The sequence below is a fragment of the Crassostrea angulata genome, chromosome 5 (genome assembly GCF_025612915.1).
Source record: "Crassostrea angulata isolate pt1a10 chromosome 5, ASM2561291v2, whole genome shotgun sequence".
NCBI lineage: Eukaryota > Metazoa > Mollusca > Bivalvia > Ostreida > Ostreidae > Magallana > Magallana angulata.
Window position 1 is genome coordinate 48,279,372 of NC_069115.1, and position 24,905 is coordinate 48,304,276.

A 24,905-nucleotide genomic window follows, 5' to 3' on the forward strand; every position below is an offset into this window, starting at 1 on the left:
AATATATTTCCGTAGTGAGTCAGTAACTAACCTAATAAGTGTTTTGTTTTCCCAAGGACTATCAAGCGACATGTTTATTCACAAATAGCGATGATCTACGCAAAGCCATGTACAAGATGTCTAACATCTCGTGCAATTTAACTCAATTAAACTCTTCAAAATTTTCAATATCACCTTTCAAATACTCTTTAAAAATCTTTGCTTCATCCATGTTTACTTACATTGTTTTGTTCCTATTCAATTTTAAATGTTTTCTCCCTTTCCTCTGCAGAGATTTGATCAAATATCGACGCTGCCATTTTGTTCTCCTCCAGACAAAACAATGTGACCTCAATATTCTAAGGGTAACTACTCTAATGTTAATGAATTTCAAAGGGCAACTACCCCAAATACATTAAGAACTTACGGCATGCGGTTTATGTATTGAATTCAATGAAATGTCGAAATGAGCAACGAAGCGTCGGCCAATGACGGCCATATTGCCTAATACTAGTATTATTTCTCACCGAACAAATATAGAGATATGTGCACGTGCTATGTTTAACCAATGAAAGTGTGACATTTCAGTCCAAGGGAAAACAATTATATATGTGCGAACTTTAAAACAGAGATTTCATATCATTAACGTATTCTCGTGCAAAATGTGACGTTAAGTAAGCATTAAAGATTTTAATTGACAGATAACTGCAATGCGATAAGAATATGTAATAAACAAAATACAAATAAAAATAACAGGTATTGGTTTCCATAGAAAAACAATTCAATAAACCTTTCACATAGAATTAAGTAATGCAACATATCTTAAATATATTCTATAAATAAATTCATTCATTGAATAGAAACTAATGAGTTAAAACCGTAATCAATTGACTTTATTAAACTGACTACGTAATTATCAAGTTCAAAATGTAATGTTTGTCGACGAAATGGCGCACCATACTTGAAGCACATGGTAAACTAAATCCATCGGTTACAAGAATATGCAAAACTAAGCATGGTTGACAATAAAGACAGAGGTAATTACATCACAAGAAGATTAATAATACATAATTATAACAGTCAAAACACTTACACAGTGGAATTCAAGGCTTACAAAAAACTGTAGTAATCGAGCGTTTAGAAATATGGCGCAGTACTCCACCCATAAACATACAAGTCGTATACAAAATCTTTCGTACAAAATACATGTAGTAATCAAAATAAGATAGGCCTATGCACAAGACATAACAGAAATAAAAGTTAACGTTGTATTCAAGATAAGCACACAAGATATTTATAATTTTTATTAATGAAATGGTTTGTAAGCTTGCTTCTTATATCCCAAAAAAGAAAAAAGAAAAAAAATTCCATTATTTTTTTTTTAAGATTCCGTTCCGTTAAATACCAATATCCACACGGGTAATGGTATTTTGCGGAACGGAACGGAACCAGAGGAAAATTATTTATAAGTATGGTAACAAGATTTGTTAAATCATCATTCATTCAAATTTATTTCAAATAAGACTATTTATATAAAAGTATTTTTATCGATATTATCCCTACGCTGCGAATGATCTTGGTATAATATGAATTCTACTTGATATAAGCATTGTGTTTTTGCTAGCTTAATTAACCAACTAGTTAGTTCTGCCGTGACAATGATATAAAATGGATAAAAAAAAATAAAAACAGAGTTGTTGTTGTATGCAGCACACGCACACAAACGCTGAAATTAATAATCAGCAAATACACAAGATGACTGAATTGATTTGATTGATAGACTCAATCATCTTTAAAGAATCTGATAAAAATTTCAAGGAACGGTGAGTAGTTGTTATGATATTTTCCATTATTCAAAAAGTTTGAATGATTCCGTTCCGTTCCGTTAAATACCAATATCCACACGGGTAATGGTATTTTGCGGAACGGAACGGAACCAGAAGAAAATTGTTCAGACGGAAGGTAAGTGATGAATATTAAACTTTTTCCTTGCGAATGTGCTCGTTATATTTTAGAATTCTACGTAATCTGGGATACACATTGCGTTATTGCTAACTTGATGAACAAACTAGTAATATCATCCGTGTAAGTAATGTAGTATCATAGATGAAATAAAAGTTATAGCTGTACACAACACAGGAGTGATATGCACATATGCAAGATGTTTGAATTGATGAAATGATTTGCTTCATTTATCTCAAAAGAACATAGAAATAAACAAACAGCTAGTAGTTGTTATGATGTTTTCCTTTATTTAAAAAGTTTGAAAGATTCCGTTCCGTTCCGTTAAATACCAATATCCACACGGGTAATGGTATTTTGCGGAACGGAATGGAATCAGAAGAAATCTATTCAGAAGAAAGATTACTTAAGTAAATTTCATCGACGTTACACACACAGATTAATTAAGTTTGGTTTAAACCTCAACTTTATATTTACAGTGTTAATCAAACATCATAAAACAACTAGTGACTTTAGGTTTTCTCGGGAAAGAAGCGTGTATTGACTTATAGAGCAATGAGTAGCATATTTTATGTAATACTCAGTTCATTAAAACAGCAAAATTTGTAAAACAATCTTCCATTTACGATAAGTTAAATTGAAAAAAAAATCTTGTTTCCCCTTTTGGGGCCTCTTAACTGGTTCCGTTCCGTTCCGCAAAGTACCAATAGCCTTTATTTTTGTACACCTCTTCTGCGGACATTCATTGTTATTCATTATCATTTTAAAGGAGTTTTTTTTTTTTTGCAGTTGTTTTATTTGTAATTCAATAAACTTGATTCTTTAAAACAATATCACTAATGGAAAAGCTATGAGTTTCGAGGCAAATTCATTCATTATCCAATTGACAATTTTGACAATTTCTTTATTCTCTGAACTGCATAAATTACAGTGTTGAGAAAAATCACAAAAAAATGAACAATAATATATATAATACATACATTGCATGCATTGGAGTGACAATACAAAAGTAAAAAAAAAAAAGGAAAAAAGTATGATTAGCAATTAACCTAGAGAGCTAACTCTCTCAATTATAACTTTAATGAATTTACACAGATTAATCAACATTTTTTTTATTATTAGTATTAAAGAGTTGTTGAAATTTGTAAACATTTGGTTGTGTGTAGAAGAATGAAGGTATGTATAAAACTCTTATCTTTAATTGTTATATCTGTACAATGAAATAAATAATGAAATTCATCTCCTATCTCAATACAGTTTCTTATGGTACATATACGGTTTTCACGAGGTATATGGTACCATCTACGTCGTTCTATAGGCAAGTTAGCATCACTTGTTCTAAAAGTACAAAAAGATTTCTGATATATGGAAGGAAGATCTAATAAGTATTTTTCCAAGGATAATGTGGTTTTAAAAATTCTATAATTAATACCTTTTGATGAATTATACATTTCACTGTTCCATGACTGCTTGAATTGGTCTAGAAGTATATGAAAAACAGTTTTCTTAAGCCACTGGATATTTACATTTTGTTGATACAAAATAAAAGATAGACCGCAATCATTCAATATTTTAACAATAAATTTAAACCAGGGTCTGTTCATTTTACCCATTGCATATTGTGGTTTTGACGAAACTTTATTATTTTGTGAAAAGACAAGTTTACTCCAAAATGCTATCATACGGACTTTAACATTAATTATTATAGAGTATCGTCCATGTTCCCCATAAACCATATAATTTGGTGTTGAAATCTTTAGGTTTAAGATATGTTTACAAAATTTCAGATGTAACTTTTCAACCAGTGCTGTATTACCAAATCCCCAAACTTCACATTCATATAGTAAAATAGGTTTCACAATTTTTGTCAAATATATCTAATTAACAATCGATTGACATATTGTGTTTTCTACATTTGGCTACACTATACATAGCTCTAGTAGCTTTTTCACAAAGTTCTTTCACATTGAGATTAAATGATCCATTTTTACAAAAATGTACTTCAAGGTATATAAAATTATCTACAATTTCTAAACTAATGTCTCCATACTTAATAAATGAATAATCTACACGTGATCTACCTTTATTAAAAATGACAATTTTTGTTTTATCACTATTAACTTTGAGATTCCGGCTTTTACAATATCTTTGAAAAACATCCATTTGATGTTGAAGATCATCAGGAGATTCTGATAATAATATTGCATCATCTTCATATAGTAATACAAAAAGTCTTAGATATATATGATATTTGTTTTCAAATTGATATGATAGTGATGTCAAACCCTCTACATCATTTGTTGATAAAAATTCTTCTTTATCGTTAAGATAGAGTGCAAATAAAAAAGGTGACAAATTTTCACCTTCTCTAACACCCACTGTACATGGAAACATATCAGAGGTTAAAACCTTGGCAGTTACACAAGATTTAATTCCCTTATACATGTACATATTTGTAATAACATTAAAACACTTGCCATCAATATTGTTCAACAAAATTTCGTTCCATAGACCAACAGGCCAAACAGAATCAAAAGCCTTTCAAAATCTATAAAAGCACAAAATAATTTTATTTTAAATGTCTATGATAATTCTATCAAAGAATATAACGAAAAAATGTTATCAATAGTCGAGTAATCTTTACGAAACCCAGCTTGATTTTCTAAAATAAGTTCTGATTTCACTGTGTCAGGCCCTACTTGTGTATACAAGTTTTTTTTTCAACCAGAGAATCCCTAATAGTGCCTAGAAGCCTAACTATATTAATCTGTAGACAGCTTTATATATACACAGGTGAGAGAATGCACAGCTTGTACTTTTCCTGCCTTTCCTGTTTAACATGAAGTTATGTTGATGTATATTTTTTTACATACAAATGAAATAAAATTAAAAAGCTACACAAGCAAAGTGTTGTTTTATAATATAATTATATATATATCTCAAAAACCTAACAAATAAGTTGCATAAAGCATAGGATTCACATAATTCTGTGACTTGTCTGAGGTTTAAGTAGAGTAGAGTTCATAACCCTCAGTTGCATTACATTATTTTATAAGAAGGGGGAGGGGCGATAAATAACACACGAGGGGTATTTCTACAGAATACAGAAACATGAATTACATAATGAAAAACAGACCAATAAGCAGTAATAACCAATAACATAATATTGAAAGCATAGCAATGATGTATTTTTTCAAGTCAAGTTTGTACACATTGGCCGCACCCGAATAAATGATTCGGAATACCCCCAAAAAACCTACTTTCGCTTTGGATACTATAGATTACTCTCCTGCCGTTGCTCCACATTTTCGCCGTTCAAATAGTAAGTAATTAATGTAAACTATTACATACATACTATGATTTGAAAAATATAGTTTTTTTTTCTAACTTAAAGTTTATTAATCATATACATGTATATATTTTGTATGTCTTTTGATGACGTATTTACCTGGTCAGGTGGTTTCGGATCAATATTAAAAACAAGAAACGGTGTGACAAAACACATCAACAGTTCGTACATTACGACGAAATTTTAACCCGAACCACACAGCAGGAACTGATACCACGCAAATTATTCCATATCAGACCCTGAATTTCAAAGGTTTGTTTATGATTTACTTGACTGTATTTTCAGTGATAAGCTAATTAATTGACATTTGCTTCTTTCGATTTATAAATTCAATTTTTGGGACTTTTTTTTGGGGGGGGGGGGGGGGTATTGATGCATTGATGCATGCATTTGTTGGAACTTTATCATCTATCAATCACCTATCTTTATTTATAAACTAAGGCATTTTGCCAACAACAAAAAAATTACACACTCTTGCGGATCCAAGTACATGTAAGTGGGATTTTGCATCAAAATATATATTTGCAATGAAATAATATTGGATAATTGCGTAAAGAGTGAATTCATTCACTGGGAACTTACTTCGAGTAGACATAAAAATTAAGATTTGACAAATGTTGAATAATTAAAGTAGGGCAATTCGTATGGTGGCATATTTCTGCTCCCCCCTACATGCAATAATTAATAGTTCGATTCTAAATCGTTTGAAAAAAAAAATCACGACCCTTAAATATTTTGGTTGATTATGTATATTAACTAACATTCCGTAAACGAATTTGATGCTGAAGATTAAAGTAGTTTTCACACGAAGGAAAATTTAACCCATAAAAATAATCTAAGCATTATTTAAAATTATTTAAGCATACAAAATCATAAAAATGAAAATAACAAAACTGATCTTTAAAATTATATTTTATTTATACATTTATTTTTTAAATAATGTTGGACCTATTTCTCACTTTCCACAATTTTTAATGCAAAAAATCAAATTCTTTCGATTCACAAATGAAAAAAAAAAATGCAAGCAACAGTCAAAAGAAATAAGCATTCTTTAAAATTTCAGAAGAAACAAACTGAAAATGTGCCTTGTCTATGACAAAACGCCAACAACAACACTTTTTCTCTCAAATGTGTTTCCATAATGTTTATTTACAGATGGATAAAAAGTCTACGCGACAGTTAAAAGAAGTAAGCTCTGTCGTGTTTTCCAAAATAGGACAAGAATGCGCATTGTCAATGCAAAGACGCTATTGATGTCAATATCTATCTATCTATCTATCTATCTATCTATCTATCTATCTATCTATCTATCTATCTATCTATCTATCTATCTATTAAGTATATCAACCACTCTTACCATCTATCCATCATTTTACCACACATTATTGTTTTATTCGAAATCGTTTCAAAATGTCCATTTTTTGACAGATTAAAAGAATATGGATTCAAGGGTTGAGAGAAGTAAGCAATGTTATTTTTTTTATTGACACGAGGATGTGTCTTGTCTATCTATTGATCTCTTTATTTGTCTCTGTTTATTTGTTAGTATCTATCTATCTATCTATCTATCTATCTATCTATCTATCTATCTATCTATCTATCTATCTATCTATCTGTCTATCTATCTATCTGTCTATCTATCTATCATCTTCTCAAAATGTTCATTGCTAACAAATCCTATTTTACAGATAAAACGACTAGGAGACGGAAAGGCAATTGAAGTAAGCATTGTTCAATTAGGCAAATGAAACAAGTCTGTGTCTATATCTATGCATATAGCATACTGATAACAACATGTTATTGAAATGTTTTCTTTTTGAAAACTTTTCAGAAACGTTATTATATTTTTATCTTATAGGAAAAAGAAAATTGGAACGGAAAGTCTGAGGAAGTAAGCATTTTACCAATTTTCATCTATCTATCTATCTATCTATCTATCTATCTATCTATCTATTCGGTCATTGCCCAAAATATAGCCTCATGCATTTATCTGACGTTCGTATGGTTTGTGACCTTATCTTTTTTGCTTCATTTACGTCAGAGCGTCATGGTTTCAACTGCAGATCTGCAGGTATAAGACGAAATTTGTCGAGTAAAGCTAAATTGTTTGTGGCGCAAAATGTGATACCATGTTGCGTGAGAAACAAAATACGCGATAACTGTCTTGAAATAATCTTGAATGTTTGGGCTCGGGTTGAAAACGAAAACGACCAGACGCTTTTAATTTAATTCCTCGTTTGCCCAATTTAAAATTCTTTAATGGGCAAATAGCACAATATATAACATTTTCAGATTTACAGTCCATCGATAAATTGACACTTTTTTCCATCTGTGAAATCAGATTGTTCAAGAATTAAAAACACATTATTTTTATACATATGTACAACATATTGATATTTGTATGAATAAACATGTGTTATATACCAGATAAACGAGTGTATGTAAAATTCATATAAAAGCGAGATTTAGAAATAAAATTTAAGTAAAACAACTAATTTCAGTTTTGTATACAATATATCATGTTCAAAGAGTAAGTACCAGCAATTTGTTCAGACACAAGGGATGGTAGAAGGTTGGTTAGAGGAGGAAACACAAAGAATATTTGGTCATCAAAGTCACATATTGCAAAAGGCATAATACCGTATACAATTCTAAAAATTCTTTATCTGCTCCATCCTGCGTTTCACATGATTTCTTGCAGAAGCTATTATATGAGAATTTCCACTTCATTCCTACTAAACTTGAGTTCTTATTTAAAAGGCGGATAATAAAGTTTAAAACCTTTACATTTCAAATCATTAGCTATATGAATTAAACCTTTGTCAAGCATGACTGCATCAAGTATATGTAGATGTATCAAACCACAATTTCTAGTAATTTCAGCATCAGAAGCTGATCCTGGTCAGAGTTTTGAAATAAAAAATACAACCCTTTATATACTAATTTTAACTTCAACCAATGTTTTGAATGTGTTGTGTGATTCGTAATTAGAAAAAGCCAGGGACTTGTTTTTAAAGAAGATGGATTTTGAATCTAGTTTAACATATGTCCTGATCTTCTAGGTTCTATATGTGCTGAATCAACGAATTTACTTGTAGATACCTACTTATTTATAATAAAACAGTTTCAGCAGTTTAGTCCACTAACTGGGACACCTAAAGATTTTCACATTTTATGTCCATTCATATAAAAATCATCCAGGAGATAGTCTAATAAAGTAAACATTCTTCTAAATGTAAACCAACTCACTGTAATCAATAAATAAAAAGAGGAGGAGGTGGTGAGCCTCATACTGTTAAAGAAGTTACTTATAAACACTTTATACATGTATAATCAATAAATAAGCATTTATGTTTCTCAAACTTCAGAATGATTATTGTTGTCAATTTACGAGTCCATTATATTTTCACAGTGTTAGTTAGCAACTAAATGCTATATGTACACTGTAGAACTCACGAATAGTGAATCGATAACCCTGTTTTGTCTTTATTATTAGTGAAAATGTCTGCATGTTCTGGGCCCCTACAAATTCTCTTGTGTGCATACCTTCATACGAGTATCTTTTTCTGTTTTTGAGGCAAGAAAATGCTCAATAATTTATTTCTTATTTGGAAAGCTGGCCGCCGTCTGAAACTATCTCAGCACAAAAGTACAACTACTTGATTTCCAGTTTTTTTTTACTTATCAAGCGCATCTGCTTACGTCCTGTACTTCAGGAAGATTATGTAAAGTTATATGCTTTCTTAATGGCCCAACCCTACCACTAAAATTGTTGGTGACACAAAAATAGTATTTTCCCATGTTTTTTTTTTTCATTTCTAAACCAAATCAAAAGATTATACACCATCCTATAGAAACGAGTATTCTTGCAAAAAATTAAACGAAAATAAAGAATATGATTTAAGGATATAATTAAATATTAAGAAAACTATATATACACTAGAAAGAATTGCTAACGCACGACTTATTATTTCTTTGGTTGTTATAAATCTGAACGCAACAAAGTTTGTTTAGTATATCATTATAATAGTTTATTATAATATAGAAAATGAAACATCATTTGTTACAAACTTATTGACCAGTTGCTTTGTGTACTGTTTATGAAACATTGGTCCCCCCCCCCTTAGTGTGATTCCCATATCAATATCGATTGTGGCCTCCATTTGCTCGATTAACTGGTAAGCATCTCTGTCTCATAGAATTGATGTTATTATGTAATTTAAAAAATATTTGTGGTACATTGTTCCACTCATTCAAAATTCCCCTTTGTAGTTGCACAAGGTTTTGTTGAGCAGAAAGTCGACGAATTCATCTAAACATCTCGTCCCACAAATTTTCAAATGGGTTAAGATCTAGAAAACACGGCGGTCAGTCTAAAACCCTGATGTTGTTCCTCTGCAGCATCTCTCTTGTCGTCCTTTCAGTATGGCACGGAGCACCATCCTGCATAAACACCATTCCACGATTGGCTTGCAAATGTGGTATCACACAAGGCCTGATGATCAAATCCTGATATCTTTTTTTTTTTTTTTTTTTTTTTATTTGAAGTTGAACAATCAAATGCATTTGTATACAATAAAGTGATAACAGCTTTGAGAACATTTACTTCAAAACAAAATTTTTCCTTGGAAGAGAGAGAGAGAGAAAGAGAGAGAGAGAGAGAGAGAGAGAGAGAATTGGTTGTTGAACATGAGTAAGTAATTGATTTATTTTTTTATATCATCTCTATACAGTCAGAGTCTGCTATAATTGTTCAGTTGATATATGTGTTTTAATATTTATAAGTTATTCATGAATTGATAGTGCTTCATTAAGACATCTTTTCCTATAGATATAGGATTTCATAACCAAGAAGATAGAATAAATGTCTGTAGAAATAGGGTCAGGGTGTAGCCCGAATATAAAAATTAAAGGATCTCTTTGGATTGTAATTCTCTTTGATTGACAGAATTCAAAAAATTGCTGAAAGAGTTCTTGAACATTAGGACACTCACGTAGTACATGAAAAATTGTCTCATCATGTTGTTTACAAAAGTTACACAACTTACTACATTCCTTTCCTATTTTAAATAGATATTTATTAGTTGTTAGAATGTGGTGATTAATTCTAAATTGCAGCCATTGTAATTTGGTACTTTTAATGTTGACAAAAGGTAACTGGTATATGGTTTTCCACTGTAAGTCTGACAACATAAAAAATAATCCCCATTTTGATTCATTGAAAGATGTAACATTTTCCATGTTTAGAATATCATGCATGATCTTGGATCCTTTTCGAGGTGAGCAAAATAATCTAATATGGAAAGGTATAAAAGGTCTTGGGTTAACATCTTCTTTTGAGATTCCATGATAATGTAAACTAGTTAAAATATATTTCTGTAAACCAAGATAAGTAAGGAAGTTTGACTTGACATCAAACTTACTTTGAAGGTCCTGTAAACTTAAAAAGGACCCATTTTCATCCAGCAAATCATTGATATAAACAATATTCTTATTGAACCAATCAATAAAGAAAATTGATTTCCCCCCATTGTAATGTTCTTATTGTACCATATGGGTTGTGTAATAAATTCATGCCATGTAAGTAATTTGTAAATCATTTGTAAATAATTTGTAAATAAGTAAATCCTGATATCTTTGAGCATTCAGATTTTGATTCACGAATACTGCCTGAGTCTTTGAGTGAAAGAAATTCCCGCCCAAATCATCACAGAACCTCCTCCAAACTGCCCCCTTTCTTTAACACATGGTGCACCATACCTTTCCCCTCTCCTGTGATAAACTCTCATCCGAACGCCGTAAATTGAACCTTGTCTTATCGGTAAATAGGACATTTGCCCAATCAACCCGTGTAAATCTTAGATGTCGTCTTTCCCACTGCATGCGGATCTGCCGATGTCGTTGAGTCAATACAACACAAACAAATGACCGTCTTGCCCGCAAACCAACCTCTCTAAGCCGCATGCTTACATTGCACACATTGTTTTTGTTAGATAAGCATGTTGCATCATGCTTGAGCCAATATAACCGACAATCGTTAAATTATTAACATTTTTTCAAACCTCTTTAAAGGAGCACCCTGCAGCGACCATACTAACTGCCCTGCCACGCTCTTCTCTATCTATATGTCTATTCATCTATAAATCCATCATTTTATTCAACATCGTCTTTAATTCATTTTTCCCTAAAAGCTAAAATTCTCTTGTTTTAGAAAAGAGAAAAACAGAGTGGACAATCAAAGAAAGTAAGCATTTTTCAAATTTTCAAAAAAAATATTTCTATAATAAGAATATGCATAGTCTATGAAAAATGAAATTGATTACAATATCTATCTATTTTTCTATCTATTTTTCTATCTATCTATCTATCTATCTATCTATCTATCTATCTATCTATCTATCTATCTATCTATCTATCTATCTATCTATCTATCTATCTATTATTTATCTTACTGTTATTTTCTTAATAATGCTTTTTATCTAAATGTTTTATTCTTGTATTATTTTAGAAAGCAAAAAATCAGACTGGACAATCTGAGAAAGTAAGCATTATTTCTTTTTTTAATTTTCTTTTAAATTGATAGTTTGTGCGAAGATGGGACTTATTAAGTACAACATCTCTTTCTCTCTCTTTCTCTCTCTCTCTTGCTATATATCTATCTATCTATTTATCTATCTATCTATCTATCTATCTATTTATCTATCTATCTATCTATCTATCTATCTATCTATGTATATATCTATCTTTTTTCTCATGAAACAAGAATGTGCATATATTTGCGAAGATGCCTTTGATATATATATATATATATATATATATATATATATATATATATATATATATATATATATTTATATATATATATATATATATATATATATATATATATATAGACTAGAGGCCCTTCATGGAGTCATTATAAAAGATAACTGAACAATGTGATATAAAACATGTTGATCAATCTATCTTTCTATCTATCTATCTAATTTCCGAGAAATAATCTTTTATTCAAACCTACTCTAAAACATTATAATTCTTTTTATTTTAGAAAGCAAAAAAACAGACGGGACAATCTGCGAAACTAAGAATTATTTATTAAACATTTTTTTTTAAAATAAAGCAAGAATGTTCATAATCTTTTGTTCATAATCATAATGATGCCCTAATTTCATATATATATATATATATATATATATATATATATATATATATATATATATATATATATATATATATATATATATATATATACATATATATATATATATATATATATATAAAAGCACTAAAAATAACCAACGACACGAACAATAAAGTAAAATATTGTCAAATTTTCGGGACAACCCGTCCCTTCTTCAGATAGAGTGTTGTTGGTTTGCTAGTGCTTCTTATATATATATATATATATATATATATATATATATATATATATATATATATATATATATATATATATATATTTTCTCATATTTTTAAACGTAATACTTCCAATACTTAAGAAAGCAAAAAATCAGACTGGAGAATCTGAAAAGGTAAGCGTTATTTTTTTTAAACATAAATGTGCAAAGTTCATGCAAAGATGCTATTAAGTACAATATCTATCTATCTATCTATCTATCTGTCTATCTATCTATCTGAATGTTATTAAAGGTCATATGAAACGATTTTTAACACTATGATTTTCTTTCATAAATATAAAGCTTAATAAAAATGATTGTTAAAATACGTGTAGTAAGATGTTTTGCCTTTGCATTACTGAGAAATAACGGTGAAAACTCAGCACCCGAAAAAAATTGTTCCCCGCTTATCGTTCTCGTTTTTGTGGATTTATGACGTCACACAGACCCACTGATGTAAACAATGCATTAGAACTATACTCTGTCCCAAGATATTTTGGATTCACGTTTGGCTTAATTGTTTGATATTTATAAATACCTCATGATTTAAACGATGTTCATTCAAAAGTATCAAAAATTTCCAAGATTTCTCAGTCAAAACGCCCCTGTTAGCTTATCAGGTTTCAATACAATGCTAAAAAATATGATGTCTACGGAGATTTTGTATTGCAGCAAGCTCGGATGATAACGTTGAAATATTGCGCGATGTATTCCGAGTGTATTCCGAATGGAGAAAAGATGTAAATATTCCCCATTATAAATCTCCGTAAGGAATCTGTTATCGCTCCTGTGAATTTTTGCGAGTGAAAGATGATAATGTGTCAATGAAATTATCTTGGAAAATATCCCTTTCAACTATTTCAGTTGCACTTCTTTCACAGGTAAGTGTATTTTTATAAAAAAAAATCGTCCAAATGTGCAGCATAATTATCTTGGGACAGACTATAGTGTAATTTTACAGTAGTTTATCGATTTAATTTTAGCTATTTTTGCATATATGAACGTGTCTTTATTTTCAGATGAGATTATCTGATTTTGTAGTACAGATGACTCTCCAGGTAGTTTTAATTGGTCGTTAATGCATAAAACTATCAGCTTTTTACCAGAGTAATATAATGATGAATATCCCGTACTGCAATGAAAATTTAACAAAAGAAAATGCTTCACCATTAATAATCTTAAACCTTTTAAAACAGAAACATCCTTTTCTCCTGCGATACGTAAAATGCTTGAATTTAGAGAATTTAAGCATTTTATTTCATTTAATTCATTTTGTCACATATGAACTGAAAAGTATAATGCAGACCAATGAAAATGTTGGGGATATTGTGTAGTTTTTATTTAAAAGCGGCTGTAAAATGCCGCAAAAGTATTCTTAAATTTTATTTGATAATTAGATCTTATTAATCAGGCTTAATTATAAATTTCAGACTTATGGATATGTAGCAATATCTTTAAATAATACGTGGTGTACACGTGTTTTAACGTTCTATAAAGATAGATCGGAAACATGGCATAAGGATTTATAAATGTACCGGTAAAATAAATTGGTTGTTTGATAAAAGTAATTGCGAACAAATGTGTAGATAATCAAAAGATTTTATTAATAAAAAGCATCAATATAATAAAAGAACGAAAGACGAAATTGTGGAGAAAAGGGAGATAGAAGGGATCTCTGAGTAAACACCACATATGCATGTACACATTGTAAAATCAAAACATAGCACATACTAGTACACGTTTCAAAATCAACACATTAGGTGAAATTTCTCTTCGACTAAAATAATTAAATTGAATGATAACATATTTTTCAATTTGAAAGCGAATGAGGCAGCATATTGCCTATTGCCTATATGCTGTTTAGAAAAAAAGCATTATGAATTGCGTGAACGTGCTAATGGGTAAAAAGCGATCAGTCATCTTTGATTTTGACAATTTCATTACAACTAATTGAAACAAAGCATATATATACATGCATATATTTGCATGTAGATCTATGACGAAAACCACTCATTCTCGAATCTCTAAACTGCTATCATATGAAAAAATAAACGCATACGATGTAATTTCTTGAGACAATATATACTGCCATGGTTGATTTTTGTATATATAATTATATGAGTTTTTATATAAAATAGTATTTTTTTTCTTTTAATTTACTTCTAAATGACATGGATATTTGTGTTCACTACAAAGATTTATAAGGCAATTGGGTCTTACTGACGTCATTAGCAAGGGAGGTAATCCGCGTAAGTCGATGTTCATTTTCCCGATTGAGTGATTTTGATCGACTGTGGCGCTGATATTTTGCATAGAATATAAAAAAAACCAATGCCAGTCTTATCAAATTGGCACTTATGAACTCATTTCCGTATATAACTCAATACGCTCAGATATCGTTTCATATGACCTTTAATTGATAACAAAAAGTAGAGAGTTTGGATTAGACTGTATGATAAATTAAACATCTGAAATTATTACCAGGAAACAAGAATGTGAATAATCTTTACTTAGATACCTTTGATAACAAAAAATAGAAATATATGTTAATTTTTTCTATCTATCGATCGATCTATCGATCTATCTATCGATCGATCTATCTATCTATCTATCTATCTATCTATCTATCTATCTATCTATCTATCTATCTAATAAATATTTTTATAACTATCATTTACTAAAATTCCTATTTTTTAGAAAGCAAAAAATCAGAGTGGACAGTCTGAGAAGGTAAGCATGATTCATTTTTTATCATAATAGAATTTTTTTGAAACAATAATGTGCAAAGTCCATGCATAGATGCTGTTGAGTACAACATCTATCTATCTATCTATCTATCTATCTATCTATCTATCTATCTATCTATCTATCCATCTTTTTATCTTTGAATTCTATCTTTTCTCTATTTTTTTCCAAATAATAACTTTTTATTTTTAGACTATTCTTAAACGTTCTAATTCTTTCATATAGAAAGCGAGAAATCAGGCGAGACAATCTGAGGAAGTATGCATCATTCATTTTTCTTTTTCATATCTTTTTTTTAATGAAAAAAGGATGTGCATAGTCTATGCAAGGATGCTATTGAGTAAAACATCCATCGATCTATCGATCTATTTATCTATCTATCTATCTATCTATCTATCTATCTATCTATCTATCTATCTATTATCATATTTAAAATAATGATTTTTTATTCCAAACTTTTCTTAAACGTTATATTACTGTTAGTTTAGAAAGCAGAGAAACAGACGGGACAATCTGAGAAAGTAAGCATTATTGATGATTCTCATATAATTTTTTTTAATAAAACAAGGTTGTGAATAATGTAAGCAAAGATGTTATTGCGTAAAAACTATGTAATTATCTATTAGATAGTATCTTTTTATTGATTTTTTCCATCTTTTTTGTCAAATTTTAACGCAAATAAGTAAACATGTCAATTGAGTATATATTTAATTGAAATCAATGAAATCAATTCTTTTTTATTGACGTGGAATATAAGCGGGTCAATCAGAAAGTACGAAGACTTTTGTCATATCAATGTTACTTAACGTCATATCATTACTAAATTTGGTAGGCATAATCCAGCAATGGTTTCAAACAATATGCAAGAAAAAAAGTCAATAACTTTGTTTAGTTCTAAGAATTATTTAGGATCTTATCCTGTAAAAATGAGGTCACGGCGCACGGTCAAATATTCTGTTATGTCAATAATAAATAACATAATGATGAAACTAATATTTCTGTAGATTGGACTTAAAACCAAATAATTTTGAAACTTGAAATTAAGTATAGTCATGGTATTCTATGAACTAAATAACGACGGGAAATGTTGTTTTGTTGAACATATCTTAGTCACTTAAGATATATAGTCCTTTTTAGAATTGACTAAAAACATTGACGTCGCCGGACCTCACGGAGCAACGAGATGTACAAACAGAAAGAATTTAACTTGGGGGGAAAATCCGATACAAACTGTGAAAATGCTCAGTGGTGCTAAAAAATAATTAAACAATAATTTGCAAGGTGGTGTTTAACTGATCCTTATTTTGAGCTAAGAGATACACGGTTAAAAAATGAAAACTTACTTATGATTCTCGAATAAATGTGTGTAAATGAGATGTTAAATGGTACAGCGCCATTTAATTTTGTAAAATGAAAGGCGCAAGAGACTAAGAGTGATATAAAGGTGGGATATATTTATAAACTGTGCGTGTTTAATTTTGACGTCATGTTTTGAACGTTACCGTGCGCCGTGTTGACAACACATGTTGTTTTTAACAAGAGGTAACAAGATGGCGTTTTATCAAATGGACTAAAACGTCACACATCAGTAGAATAAGTGTTGTACAGATTAATCTGTTAGGTTTTACTTTCATGAAACATATATGATAGACAGCCATATTTTCTTCGTATTTTTCGTATATTTAACTGGAGAAGCTCAGAGGACGAAAACTAATTTCTTACGGAGATTTACAATGGAAAATGTTAAAATTTGGAAGAACTCAGGAAATCTCATACTGTTTTTATTTCACCTCAGACACTTACAATGTAGGTGACCTATTGCAATTGGTCTTCGTCCGTTGTCATGCGTCATTGTGACATGCATTGTGTGTCGTCTGTGAATAAGTTAACAATTTAACTTCATCTTAAAAATTACATGGCCAGTTGTTAAAATTTTTGATTTTAAGTACATTTAGGATCATTTTTTAAAAGAACAATTTGAATTGTAAAATGTATGACCTTACCATCATTGTGCCTCATGGACAGGGCAATAAAGGTAATTTACACTAGTTGCGCTGAAATTACCCCCCTCCCCCCCCCCCCCCCCCCCGCGTATGGTAGAAACAAGTATTAATTTTGAGAACAAATTAATAATTTTTTATCTTTAACACTCTATAAAAATGTATTTTCAGTAAGTTACCAATTAAACAAAAAGCTCAAACAAAAAGGCAAGTGTTTCGAAATATCGTCGTTTCCTTGTCGTAAACTGTTTTGTTATACTTTCATGTTAAATACTGAAATCTGATTGGTTAAGACGCAGTTAATAATATTTTATATTACCCTCAGCGTTAGCAACGCACTTAGCAACGGGTAACATTAAAAAATGTTACATGCGCGAAAATTATGCGCGTACGGTTCGCTGTAGAATTCACGTTATTCCTATATAAAAGCAGTAAAATTTTCTTAAAAATTTTAAAAAAGACATTCAGTATAACAAAATAAATAGTGCCTGTTTGGGAGGATAACAGTTGAAATTGACACCCCTCGAAAACCATTGTCAACCTCCGCTTCGCGTCGGTTGACAATGGTTTTCTCGGGGTGTCAATTTCAACTGTTACCCTCCCAAACAGGCACTATTTATATAATGACATCTCACATGCGCAATGCATGAACTAGAGTCGATACTGCCAACCAAAGTGTTTTTTTAAAGAAAGCGAATTTATTCTCGCACATATTAATACTCACTTTAAGAAAGTATTACGCATTTTGTAGGAACTAGACTTTTTCATGTGAACGTGTAACAAGACAATATATTGAATCCGTGCAACATAAACGGATATTGTAACAATTCTTCAGAAAAGTGGTTTACTTAAGGAATAGACCATTTGTTTGAAAATTATATTTTTGCAATTGTTTAAGTTGTAACGATTATGAATTCGTAAAATGGTTGTACATTAAAGACAAGGGGTCAATGTTGTAGGATAGATCATCAGAATACTGAACATTTTGTTTAACTAACTTCCTTTACCATAATGTTATCTAGGCAATTCATTTAATTCCAGGTCATTCATGATAATGAAAGAAGGGAGTTTGGTTCAAGCAATAAGGAAAAACCTGTCAAAAACCATTGGCGTTAAAGGAACTATACAGATTTTTGCCCTCGTCACGGTGTCAAGTTATTGAAAAGTGCGTACATTTAGTTGGAGAATTTTAAATTCTTAAATTACAAAAAAAATGCAGCATGTTATCTAAGAATAGATAAATTATACACAGTCATGTACCAATTCTCATTTTTTTTTCATGCATTGATGCACGGTTCTATAATGCAAGAATAGATATACTATAATACATGTGTATATGTGCACTTCAATTTTAAATAATAAGTAATATTTGTTGTTTAACTTAGTTTATGGCCTTCAATCCTTAAAACAGAGCTTTAAGGATTCCAACAAGAAATAAATAAAATATTGAAGAACTGTAAGTCAGGCTCTTTCAATGTGTATTTATGCAAATTGTGTCGTAAAGACTGGCAATAGCTCTCTCTCTCTCTCTCTCTCTCTCTCTCTCTCTCTCTCTCTCTCTCTCTCTCTCTCTCTCTTGCTTTAATGTCTGAGTGAGCAAAGCGTCAGGAAGCGACACATTCTTTTATGCGACTAATAACAAAAATAACTCCGTCTAGTACAAAAAAATCAACAGTGCATTGATTTTTGGGAGTTGATTTATAATCAACTCTCCTATGCAGTCACTCTGGCAAACCGAAACCTGAAACAGTGTTTAGACGTAAGCACAAATCATCACCGCTGACAAGATTTAGTTCTTGAGAATAATCCATAGATGTAATGTATCTTTAAGCATTGTGTTTTAAGACATTTATTTATGAACGTCTTGAAAATAGTCAGATGTTAAATAGTACGACAAATTTAGATATTTTTCGCCGTCTTATGTATTTATACGCTAGAGTTCAATTTAGTCTCGTTCAGGTATCGGCTGTCTCCGTAAATCTCCGACAAGCAGAGAGTCATTCTATATTTAGAGGTTAGATACTAAAAACATTGCAATAGTTACATTTTTGAATGTTAAGAAATGTTATATTTTTTAGGTATTTACAAAACACGAAAAAACATTCCACAATTCTTTATAAATACCTATATTATCCCTATCATAATTTTGATATTTGATAAGTATATGTTTTGTGGTCTTCTATTGAAAATTGGACTAAAATGTGGGTGTATATAGCCACCTTAAGGATGGCCTTAAAGTACATGCATTTAAAATCCTAAAATACAAAATAAAAGCTTTTGATACATAATTATGTCAGTGGTTATTTTAAATTTTACTTTAGATTTTATCAAGCGAATTCTTTAATGCATACATTTTATTTAGAAATTAATTACAGATAAATTTATTTACAGAGATGCGCTGCGTACAGTCTTCGTCCATTACCATTGAGAATGGTGGGGAATGAATCGAACATTCAGACTAGGTACAACAATTTAAGGGCACTTTTGTTGAGAACTTATTTGATATTTTCTAATCATCCATCATAATTGATATCATTTGTCTTTCTATTTGTAAACTTATCACAAATTAGATTTTGTCTTTAGTACCATTGGGCTTATATATCAAAATTAGCACACAGTATACTTGAGCGATTTTCTTTAAATTGTACACAAAGGGTGACCCCCCCCCCCCCCCCCCAATAGAGTGAGAAACAGACAGAATAGATAACTAGAGTTGGTGTCTAAAACATTCTTATAAAAAAAATTGTATATTTTAAGATTCAAATTTGATCATTTAAACCTGAAAACTCATATCCCTTTTATAATTAGTTGGTTAGATTTTGATGCCAATTAAAGGTCAAGGTCAAAGCAGACATTAGTGTAAATACTTTTTACTATCTTTTTAAGCTCACCCAAACCAAAGGTTCAAGTGAGCTGTTGCCCGCCATCCATCTGTAAACTTTTCAAATGTTTTACTGCTAACTACAGGGAAAAAAAATTAACTAAACTTGGTACAATCTATAAAGCATCTTTATGAAAAGGGAATGTTAAACTGTTTAAATAAAAGGTCTAACCCTTTTCAAAGGGGAGATAATTACTAAACAGTGAAAGTAGGTATAGTTATTGCACCAGAATTACCAATATTTAACAGAAGCATGTAAGTTTTTATAGTGTCGATTCTAAATTGTTAAAATGATGACCCTATAACTACAACTCCCTATATTATCCTTAAGATTCTTTAATATCAATGGAAGAACCATTGTAACAGCCACTACCATGAAATATGACTTTTGCTAATAAAGTTGAACTTGACTGGAGTAGTGTTAAACATTTTTGACTTCATTTAATAATTTTACCTTTGACCTCCTTATCCATGTTATGGAATTTTAAATGTTGCAGCTCATCTCACAGTTTACAATCAAAATAGATGTGGAATGATTGGTAAAAATATTGAAAAGTTCAAACCATTTATATATCTCAACAAATCATGCAATTTTAATACTTTGAATAGATATACTGTAACAATGGAAATTAAGATGCATCATATTTCATGATAAGCATTTAAATATTTATGTTATTCTGTTCATAACTTTTCTGAAATATTTTAATGATTAATATGGTTTGCATTGCTTTCAGCATTCATCACAGGAGAGCCAACATCTGTCTCAAACTTCAAACTAGAGCGAGGAAAATTCTCTAGGATTAGGGACAATGAACAGCATCGGTCCATTGAAATACCAACTGCAAAAAGCTGCAAAGTAGAAATTACATACAGAAGAAAGCATCATGAATGGTACATAGTATCCTGGGATTGGTTGCTCCTGGACAATTAGAAGACCTACTTAAACTCATGGTGGAGCCTGTAACAAACACCAAACATCAAGAAACTGAAAGCACAAAAAAAATACATGTACTGACTAAAATCTACAATGATTCCACATATAAGGCTGTGAAAGATCAGACTCTATGTATCATGGTTGGACTTACAACAAAAGAACAGAACAGAATCCCAGGACTTTCAAACTATCATATTGACAACGTTCGAGCAGTTACACCAGACCAAATATTTCAGAAGGTAAACCAACCTCCAAAGAAAAGACTAAAAAAAGGACCAAACTAAACTAGAGCACTGTCTCTCATTTTTCTTCAGCTCCTCTTCTCACCAACTGGTGCCTTATGGTACAAGAGATTTGGAGCTTGACTCTGGTGAAAAAGTCGTAATTCCAGATGTGGTTCGCACTGCTTGCCATTCTTCTATAATTGAAATGTAGGAAAAACATTGCAAAGACATTGACTTCTCACCACTGTCAAAGACTACACTATTTCGCATCCTACATGCATGTTCTGCTTCCAAACGGCGCAACCTTCATGGCTTAGTCAACATTACAGCAGATGGACTTGCTGCTTTCAAGTCTTTGTGTAACATCTTGAAGAATCTAGAACTCAAAAGAACCATAGACAAAGATATGAAATCTACCTTGACACAACTTCTCACAGATGGTCAAAATTATCTGAAGAGAACCTTCCATGTCTCTCCAGACGCAGCTTGTTCTGACTATTGTATATTGTGGGCTTGCATTGATCCTAAATATGTCAAATTTCAGTTCGTATGCAACAATGAGCACACAGATAGCTGTCAAGAGTGTGAAAAATTATTAGTCATGCTTGATCAGATGTGCTCTTTTAATCTAGATGTTACAGAGGTAAGAAACAACATCCAAGCATGGGAAGTCCACATCGTAAGAACAATCAACCAAGAATGCAGCAGAGTAGATATTCTAGACACTTTGAAAACATCTCAAATGACTTTTACATCGAGAGAAGCAGTCAGACTGGTTTGGTCAAAAAGGGATCTCCTGGCATGTCACTGTTGGCATCACTAAAGATAATAATGGATCTCTAAAGGTTACAATCAATATTTATATACATTTGCAAATATGTTTCCTTTTTGGAACCTAGAGAATAACGAAAACGTTCAATTCTGTATGAACTTTTTCGTCACAATGATCATAGCACATTTATCGCTTGGATTATTGTAAACTTAAAATGTTGGTAATTTTGACAGTTTTGGGCAAATAATTAGTCTTTTTCAAACGTAAATATAAGTAATAAACAGCAATGTTAAAAAGTTCACCAGGATATGAAGTTGGTTGGTGCGTGATCAAATCTACCCAGAAGCCATTTGGGCTTCACAGGATTTCATCATGTGACCAACCAACTTCATATCCCGGTGAACTTTTTAGATTGCTGTTTTATTTCTTAAATAAAATGAAGAAAATACTGTATAGAAATTATAACGAAAGCATTGATTTAATCAACAAGTGAGTTTTTATCTAGTAAAATATCAAATATGATAAAAATCTGGCCAGATGAGTAGTAGAAAAATTTGAACTCTAAGGAAGTAAGAGTTTATTGTGCACGTATTAAAATAAATGTTCTAATTTTTTTCAGCATAGTACTTGGGTGCACATTCTGGAAAGTGGTAAACAGGACTAGTTTGATGTAGCAGCAATCCTGGAACATACTCTTTCAACTACGGCTCAGCAGTATCCGAATACAAAAGAGGCATTCCTAAGATCTGAAAATGCTGGATTTCTCTGGAGTTCAATTCCTAGCATATCTGAGAGAATAGGTGAATGAGGAATTTTGTTAATGTGTTACATATTATGAGAAACACAGCATTTACATTAAATTTTTGATGTTTTTATTCTGTAAACTGCTATCAGGTGTGCAATTTTCTTGTAACATTTACAAGAATCGTTGTTAAAAGAAACAACTTTAGTGAGGAACAAGCAGGAAAATCATATTGCGAGGCCAACATTGCTCATCCTAGGAAGAAAATGAGATTGTATGTAGTAGATGGCAATGACATCAAGTTCTCAGCTGACATGATACAAGTGGAGGAGTTGCAGGATGCCAGGCAGCAGTTGTTGATGTTGATTACACCCATCAATTGTTATTTGGCCACAAATGGAGGGATGTACGTTTCGTCACTGATCTTGTAATGGATTCTTCCTCGATGACCACTCACCGTGCGTTTGACATTGGCCAGGGAAATGTTACTGACGCATCATAAATGGTCTTCTTACCACAGAGTTCATGCAACGGGTCTTTGAATACTTTCAAACTTCACGACACCAGAAAAGCAGGAACGACAAATACAAACTCCAAGTACTGTAAATGACCCTGTTCAGTGCTTCCCTTGTTCCGAATAAGGCTGTTAACAAAGTTGTTGCACCTTTGAAGAATATGAGGAACATGTGTATTTTGAGAGGCACACGTTTGAATTTTATCAAAATTCAAACATGTCTATATTTGACAAAGTTAAACTGAGGTGGGCAGAAAAATGTAACATACATAAAAGTGAAGAGCAGATCATCGTGCCAACAGCTTGTCTGACAGTGGTGGAAAAGGTGCTAGCATAAGAGGATGGGCTCTTAAGAAGGAAAAGAAACAAGTTCGGATCAAACAGCAAGTGCGCAATTATCTGAACGATGTATTCAAGACTGGGGCGGTTGGGAAGAAAGCTAATCCAGCAGAGGTTGCTTTGAACACGCATTTTTGCAGCCCAGGACTGTTTAAAGCCAAGTCAAATCATTTCCTATCTCTCCAGGCTCACATCTCAATCGAAGGATTCCTTGAAACAGGGGAGCAGAGAAATAGCAGAAGAAGAGGATGATTAATACCTGGAACACGTTATCAAGGAAATCAAAGACACTGTGAATGCTCTTTGATCAGGAAAGAGCAACCTTTCTTCAGCTATGTACATGTAATGTAAGATATTTTATAACAGATTCATAATTCCAAATGCAAATGAGTGTAAACCTACTCTATATCTAGAATTTCGAACAAAATAGTTTTATGACTACAATATGTGTATTATATATAAGACAAATCAAGATGAATGTTGTTTCAAAATTTATGACTACAATATGTGTATTATATATAAGACAAATCAAGATGAGTGTTGTTTCAAAATTTTCTCAAGGTTGCATAATATTATAAGTTCTGTAATTATAAAATTCTTTCTTTGTATTTAAATTCAAATAACCAGTATTTATTTTGAATTGTGTGTAACTAATACCGATATTCCATTCAATTTTTTACCCTTGCAATATATATGATGACTTTAACTTCTTATTGTAGAAAGGTTATCAATATTCAGGAACACATTATTGCCCTTCTCATTGTTATGCAACAAAATGAAATCTTGTTTTTACAGTTACTGTATTGTTGAAATGTTTGTGAATTTATTTGTGCAATTGAATTTTATCTCTATTTTCTAAAATGAAAAATTGCAATTACATTTTATGTAGGTATGATGCAAGCAATAACCAAAGTGCATGATGGAGATTACATATCATCCCCCTGCCCTCTTGATCAAATTACAGCTTGGTATCTGCTGTTTTCTAATATATATTTTTTTGGAGACAATAAAATGCACAAAATAAAAGGTACCGGTATATCTCTTTTGTATTTTTATCTCACATATGC

General features: G+C 31.1%; 1 protein-coding gene across 1 annotated transcript; it reads left to right on the plus strand.

Moving 5' to 3' along the window:
- The first annotated feature begins 5,170 nt into the window (after nt 1–5,170).
- On the plus strand, nt 5,171–24,388 carry LOC128184287 (uncharacterized). The gene is made up of 17 exons (XM_052853718.1): nt 5,171–5,263; nt 5,398–5,542; nt 6,446–6,478; nt 6,719–6,751; nt 6,979–7,011; nt 7,149–7,181; nt 11,502–11,534; nt 11,799–11,831; nt 12,339–12,371; nt 12,790–12,822; nt 15,385–15,417; nt 15,658–15,690; nt 15,921–15,953; nt 18,474–18,597; nt 19,824–19,894; nt 21,048–22,316; nt 22,863–24,388. The coding sequence occupies exons 3-14, from the start codon at nt 6,446–6,448 to the stop codon at nt 18,546–18,548; spliced, it is 438 nt and encodes a 145-aa protein (XP_052709678.1). The 5' UTR covers nt 5,171–5,263; nt 5,398–5,542; the 3' UTR covers nt 18,549–18,597; nt 19,824–19,894; nt 21,048–22,316; nt 22,863–24,388.
- Nucleotides 24,389–24,905: the final 517 nt, after the last annotated feature.